Here is a 7,709-nt window from a genome sequence, read left to right on the forward strand (position 1 = left end):
CCCTTTGGAAGGAAGATCAACACTTAGACCAACTAATGTTTTAGTTTTTGGATGTGCTGCAGGGAAACATGCATGTGTAGATTTAACATGAGTTTCCTCTCTTGTGGGCTTGGGAAGTTAAGTTTTCACTATGAGACAAATTGCTTTAAAAGCTGCATCATGCAAAGTGGCAAAACATGAGAAAACATGCATGAAAAATCAACACACGTTTATAACTTTTGCATTTGATACTTTCGGTTTCCTTGTATCAGGTGATGTAGAGCTCTTCACTAGAGTCCAACGAGTCATGCATAGTAATATTATGACCCCGAGATCTATAGATGTTATTTTTAAAAGAATTAATTTTGTCATAAAAAAGGAATGACAACACAGTTTGTTGCTCGTTACCTGTTACATTTGTGTAAAACTTTGTTTTAATATTTTTAGGCAAATTCAAATTTAAAATTATTTTGTAAACAAACAAACATAAACAAACCTTTTTTCAATTGATTGAGGGCCTAACACTATGATTGACATGTAAAAACTAAAAAGCAAGTGGTAGTAAGGTACGAACACTGATTATACTATTGTTTTGTGATAAAAAAAACTTCACAATTTTTGTTTCATTAAGATCGGTTTAAAAAAAACAATCGTGAAAACAATTAGAAAAAAACAAAGTATACCCCCGAAAATTAATAAACTCGAGCTATCTCGTTCTATTTATTTGATTCCAAAATGATACAAATCGACTAGATGAAAACAAACGAATTATGGTCAATGCTTCATGAATTCTACAACAATTTTAGTACACATCACAAAAAGAGGCCCAACCAAATCAAAACCATGTCCGATTTCAGCCTTTCCGGGCCTCGTTTACATATACGAAAAACTCGATAACGAAGATAATTTGTGGGAAACGAACAGCATCGTTATAAAACAATCATATCCGAATCAAAATCAAGAATTTGAGAAAAAAAAAAAAAAAATCACCCGATTTGAGAAAGAATTCATTCATCATCAATTATCGTCACTGATCGCTCTTCTTTACTGAACCATAGTAACTCACATACCATCTGACGAACTTCTTCAACCCCGTTTGAAGATCTGTAGTTGGTTTATACCCAAACTCCCTCCGAGCCGAACTAATATTCGCATGGGTGAACTGAACATCGCCATTTCTGGGCAATTTCATAACCAATCGCTTCGCTTTAACCTTCAACAATCGCTCCAAAATGCTCACCAGATCGGAAACTGGAACCGGCGAGGTGTTCCCGAGGTTAAAAACCCGTAATTGCGCAGGCGCACGTTTCTTCCCGCCGCTTCCGGTGCTCTTTTCTGCAGTATCTAACGCACCCAAACAACCCTTTACGATATCATCAATGTAGGTGAAATCACGAGCTACAGTTCCGTGATTTGCAGCTTCAAAGATTGGGATTGATTTCCCTTTTAAGATGTTTCTCGTGAAAAAGAAATACGCCATATCCGGTCTTCCCCAAGGTCCGTAAACGGTGAAGAATCGTAATCCGGTTAATGATAAACCGTATATGTGATTGTAGGTATGAGCGATTTCTTCGCCGGCTTTTTTTGTGGCGGCGTAGAGGCTCGCCGGCTGATCGGTTCGATCTTTTTCTGAAAAGGGGACTTTTGTGTTCAATCCGTAAACAGAACTTGATGATGCCCAAACGATTGCTGGCTGTGGATTCGCGCTTTTACAGACTTCAAGAAGATTAACGAAACCAGCGATGTTGCTATGGACATAAGAGCCTGGATTCTCCATGGCGTAACGAACACCTGCTTGAGCAGCTAAATGCATTACGTGAGTAAAAGGGATTAATTCGAAGAGTTTCTTGAGCAATGGGGCGTCGTTTATGTCTCCTTCCACGATATAGATCCCACTTCGTTCGAGTAGAGATTGACGAGCTCGTTTGAGTGCAGGATCATAGTAATCGTTAAAGTTATCCAGGCCTAAAACGCCATCTCCCCGGCGTTTCAAGGCGACGCTGGCATGGGTTCCGACGAATCCGGCTGCTCCGGTGACTAAAACGGAGAACCCGTTTCTTGAACGGATCCTGGCGGAGGATCTGACACGTTTCTCCCAAGCGAGTCCCCCCCATGAACTGGTTTTTAAAGATCTGCGAGAGAGATCTGATGAGATTGATGACGATGATGAGTATGGTGATGATGATGATGATGACAACGACGAAGTAGATGGTGATTTGAAGAATAAAACCAAGATTAATCCCAAGAACACAAAGAATGTGAGTTTTGCGACAGATGAAGAATGCCTGCATCTCTGAATGTACGACGATTTTTCCATCTTGAATTTCCCCGGCGTTGATGGGATATTATCCATATGAGATGACGACATTTGCTTCATAATCTTCAATGAAAACTTGAAAAAGTAAACACACGCACCTCTTCTCTTATATCCCCTGGTTTTCTTCTTATTTGACTAGGGTTTGATGAATAATTGGTCGGTTTTCTTCTTTTTCGCTCCGGAATCTAACAAGATAAGAAGGAACAAAGTTTCCTATGTGCTGGGGCAATCCCTCCAACTTTATTATGCTTTTTCGATTGTAGGGGAATCTGAAGGTTTCTTGAAAGAACTATTGTTGGTATTGTGGGTTTTTTTGGTTCTACAGAGAGAGAGAGAGAGAGAGAGAGAGTGAGTGGTGATGAAGGTCGACCAAAATGAAGGAGTAAATTTGAAGGATTTGAATTAAATTGTATTATAATGGAGCTATCATCAAATCAAACACAAAAACATAATAAAAACTAAAAAGGTCAAACTGGGTCGTGTAATTCAGGAAATAATATACAAAATCTTTATGAATTTGATCATGATTTGGGGTAAATTTAGAGTTTTTCTATAAAATACAGAAATTAAAATTTTTACTGGTTTGAACGTTTGATTGGTCAATGGAAACCTTTAATTTCTCTTAATTTAATGTGCTTCCATTGTATGATTCTTAGTTTTTACAACATTATGCGGATACTTTTGGTTTTTCGGATAACTATTCAATTTTTGAAAAAAAAAAAATTAAATGATTGTCATGTTTAAAATGGGTCCATTTGGAATTTTGGTTTTATAAATTGTGTTTTCCATTTTGATTTGCAACTAAAATATTGGAAAAAAAGTATGACAATTTTATTATCTTCTTTTATATATATACTAGTTGTGAAACCCGTATATTATACGTGTTAATTAAAACATAATGTTAAACAGAAGCGATTAAATGAAGAGTTTATTTAAATTTGAAATATGAAATAAGTGAAAATTATGAAAAAAAAACATGCAAAAAAAAAATTAATTAAATTATGTGTTTAATTGTTAGACCCGTGTACTAAACGATTTATTATAATAAAATGTTAAATACATATGTTTAAAATATAAATTTATTTGAAATTGAAATTGAAATTTGAAATTTGAAATTTGAAATTAATAGTTATTATAGTAGGTTTAATTTATGGAAACTAAATTAATGATATAGTGGAAATGAATAATGAAGTAATTGACAAGTGGAAAATAAATATATTTCAAAATTATGACAAAATGACATGTGACCAAATAAATGAGAGAATGACAAGTGACAATAACATTTTCATTTATTAGGGTATATATATATATATATATATATATATATATATATATATATATATATATATATATATATATATATATATATATATATATCCGGTAAGAAAATTTTTTTGGTAGGAAGGTAAGAATTTTTTTTCGACTTATTTTTTTTTTGCGAAAAAAACAAATGAATCAATAATAACATGATTCACCAAAAAAAATCTCAAAAAAATATTTCGATGATTCATTTTTATGATGATTTTATTGATATTCACTAAAATTGCCATAAAAGTGAATTTTTTTTTCTTGATTTAACTAAAAATAAATCATGAAGGTGTTTTTTTCGGAATTTTTTCTTGTAAATCACCTTACTTTTGAATCATCTAATAATTCATTTCATTTTTTGCTAAGAAAATATGTATATAAAAAAATTTCTTACCATCCTACCAAAAATTTCCTTCTTATTTGCTCTTGACTATATATATATATATATATATATATATATATATATATATATATATATATATATATATATATATATATATATATATATAGGGTGAAGTTCAATAGAGAGCTATAATTAACCAAGAAACCAAAAAACCAATCTTTTTTTCAACTTTTAGAACTTATTTTTTATCAAAAAAAAAAAAAACTAAAAATATAGAAATTTATAACTTTTTATCCTTTTTCCAATGATATAAAATTCGATTTTTTTTACGTCAAATTCACAATGTGAATTTTTGAAAATTCACAACGTGAATCCGGATTCACACGGTGAATCCGAAACTCATTCAGGTTTACATAGTTGAAATGCAAATTTGTTTTTGAAATTATACAAATGGTCCTATGGTTTGGGTAATTTGCACGTTTGGTCCTTAATTTTTTTTTTAACTCGGAAGGTCTTACTGTTTGTTTTTGTTGCACGCTTGATACATGTCTTACCTAAAAAGACTATTTTGTCATTGATTTTTTAATTTATTTAAATAAACACACCCTCAACCTCACTTCCACCTCAACTTACCTTACCTTACATACCTTACTTTATTTAAATAAATTAAAAAATCAATGACAAAATAGTCTTTTTAGGTAAGACATGGACAAAGTACACAACAAAACAAACTGTACGAACCATCCGAGTTGAAAAAACAAGTTAGAGACCAAACGTGTAAAGTACCCCAAACTATAAGGACTATTCGTCTAATTTACTCTTTGTTTTTCTGCTCAAATATAACATCATATATGTTTATCTATTTGTTATATTCTATGTGGTCTCTACCGTATTTTAATAGGATTTTCATGAACTATAGATATATTTCATGGGTTCAACACAAAAATTCAACTTTAAGCAATAAGACTCCAAAATAACATTTCAGAGAAGCTCTTTGTTCTTCGTTTTTAGAAATATTCATTCTATTATGAACAGGAGTGGAGACACATAGAAGCCTGGGGTAGCATGGGCTACCCCTAAAAATATCTCGAGTATTTCCCCCAACCCACAACTCTTATATGTTGTATCCTTCCCTCCTTCTATTAGAGATTTTTTCCATAATAGGTCCCCTGCCATTGTCGATCTCGATTGCACCGCATCCTCTAGTCCTCTTATATTAGTGATCTCTTATTAGGTCGCCATCTCTTCTCACAGGCCCATCGCACATTGCTTACGATCACAAAAAGCTTGTCGCGTCGCCATCAGTTCTCCTTGCAGCCTGCTTTGCTCGTGATTTTTAAACGTTTTGTGTACCTTTACGGTATGATCCAAAATGAAACTTTTGGTATGGATTGCTTTCTTACCCGCTCTCTATATATGTATCATATCCCAACAATCAACTTAGTTTTTCTTGTGTATAACTGTACGAACTAAGCAAGTCTTTATATGGAATAATTTCATGCAAATTATGTGTTTGATGAAATGCCTTAGTGAATCCCTGTTTAGAAAGAACTTTAAGTTGCATGTTTTCTTCATAGATGAGAACTGGAGGCCCTTGGATCCTGTTTTTAAGTTGTTGGTTATTTGTGGATCAACTTATATTATGGTTCTTCCCCTCACTATTAAGTAGGTGTTGTTTTGTTTCTTTTGTTTGGTCATTCTCTGATTTGGACCTTTTCGCCCATTTCTTTTTTTGGTCCTCTAATACCTTTAGAGTAAGTTGTCTTTGTTGGTTTCTTCCTCATTTGTTTATTTTTTTTAATGCTTTCTCTCTTAGGCTTTGCTTTTTTAATGTTTCTTTTTGTTTGTAGTTGTCTTTTTTTGTTCAACCTCTAGCTGGATCTTAGAGTAGGTTGCGTTCGTTGGCTTAAATTTTCCATACAAAAAAATCATATTAAATATTAGTAATATTACACAGTAAAAAAAAATTTGTGCTACCCCTGTACTTTTTGTCTGGATCCGCCACTGATTATGAAGTTCTATTTAACTTGGATTTCTTCGTGTTGATACATGTAAGTAATAGTTGAATAAGGAATCTAAAAATTTGTTGCTAACAATAAATAATCTAATAAAATCGTCATGTTAATGATGTAGTGGACGAGTGCTAGTAAATGCACTAAGGCTTAAGGGAGTGGAGTGCGGTTTAGGCCGCACTCAATGCAACATAGGCAGGAACACCGTCCCCTCTATGCGGTTTTGGGTGCGGTTTGGCCGCACCTCTCCCAAAAACTGTCGCACTTTCCTTCTTCTCTCTCTTTATTCATGTGTCTTTCTCTCTCTTCTCCTTTCTCTCATCTCACTCTTTCTCTACCATGGTTTCCACTCCATGGGTGTGGTAAAGAACCACACTTTGTGTGGTAAAATTGATGCGGCTCCTACGTGTCAAAGGAGAGAGTGCGGTTCTGTGGCTCCACTCCCTCCAGCCTAATAACACATTTTCTTCCTAACGGCCAATAGTTGTTCCATCGAGTTTGTTGGAGTCTATTATTGTTTATGGTTTAAGGTGTTTTGTATTTTATTTTATATAAATGAAGGTATTCATTTTCCATATCTATTTTTGTTGTATTATGCCTTGATTGTCTTCTTTAAACAAAAAATGAGATTTTTAAATTACAATTACTTTTGATTAGCAAAACATAAAATTTGATTGCATACAAAAATAGCATGACATTAATGACATGGTGAACGATAAATAATAAGATAATTAGGTAGACATATAATATTAGGGGATTCCTCAATGTTAATGCATCAGTGGTGGCTCAATGCTATGAGTTAATTTGGGGCTTCCCATTTAGAGTAGGGATGTCAAAAAGGCACATGCGATCCCAATCCCATATGAGGATATTTGATTAAAAACATCGAGGGCGAGGGTGGGGTGGGCACTTTCATCCCGAAACCCCCATGGGGATTCTTTAATATATTATATATGTTAATCATATAAATATAATAGATAATTACATGATTTTGAGCTGTCAAAATTCAACAAAAAAACATGTTTTTAAGTTGTTAATATAATGTTTTTGAGATGTTTAAAATTTTTTGTTTTTAAAATTTAAAATTCTACTATAAATAATTATTTTTTACTAAAAAAATAGCTTCTTTTGGCAAAAAGAAAAAACAACTTTTTTAGCCCAAAAAGGCAACCGATGTAACATCCAGTGTTTGGAATGTTTCTTCGGGATAACAGACAACAATTTGATCAAGTAAGGTCTTGGGCTTCAAGAAAATAAGTTTTAGACTTTATTAGATGTTGATAATGTTGGTTAAATGACTTAAGCCCTTGAATTGTGCCTCAGAGCCAATTTGATAACACGCTATCGCGCACGTATTAAGCAAATAAATTATCACTACTGGTTGCACTAAAAATATAGCACATGGAAGCAGGGTCGAATCCTCAGGGACACAGCCTAATGGTCAATGCCTTTTTTTGCATCAGACACATCTAGTCAAGAAATAGAATATAAAAGGGGGATTTTAAATTTAACTAAAAACTAAAAACTAAAAATACAGTGATATTAAACTAAATGAAAATCAATAATAAAAACGGTTTCAGCTCTGCTGTGACTTTCCTAATCATGTAACTGATCTAAATCTGATTATTTGAGATGCGTTCTATCTAAGCTGGTACTGGGAAAAAATAACAAGCTTTAGTAATTTCTCTTTTACCTTAATTAGTTAACCAAAACAAGCTCTTTAATCAACCCTAACTTTTTTACTTTCTAA

At 33.1% G+C, this 7,709-nt stretch overlaps 1 protein-coding gene across 1 annotated transcript; it reads right to left on the reverse strand.

Annotated features, from left to right (window-relative positions):
- Positions 1–671: 671 nt before the first annotated feature.
- On the reverse strand, positions 672–2,796 carry LOC111876930 (UDP-glucuronate 4-epimerase 3). The gene has a single exon (XM_023873483.3). It carries the CDS (start codon positions 2,354–2,356, stop codon positions 1,007–1,009), a length of 1,350 nt encoding a protein of 449 aa, XP_023729251.1. The 5' UTR covers positions 2,357–2,796; the 3' UTR covers positions 672–1,006.
- Positions 2,797–7,709: the final 4,913 nt, after the last annotated feature.

Source organism: Lactuca sativa, chromosome 7 (assembly GCF_002870075.4).
Source record: "Lactuca sativa cultivar Salinas chromosome 7, Lsat_Salinas_v11, whole genome shotgun sequence".
Classification (NCBI taxonomy): Eukaryota; Viridiplantae; Streptophyta; class Magnoliopsida; order Asterales; family Asteraceae; genus Lactuca; species Lactuca sativa.

Bases quoted from the DNA above. Each gene is read 5' to 3' on its own strand.
- LOC111876930 (XM_023873483.3), bottom strand. From the start codon at position 2,356: ATGAAGCAAATGTCGTCATCTCATATGGATAATATCCCATCAACGCCG.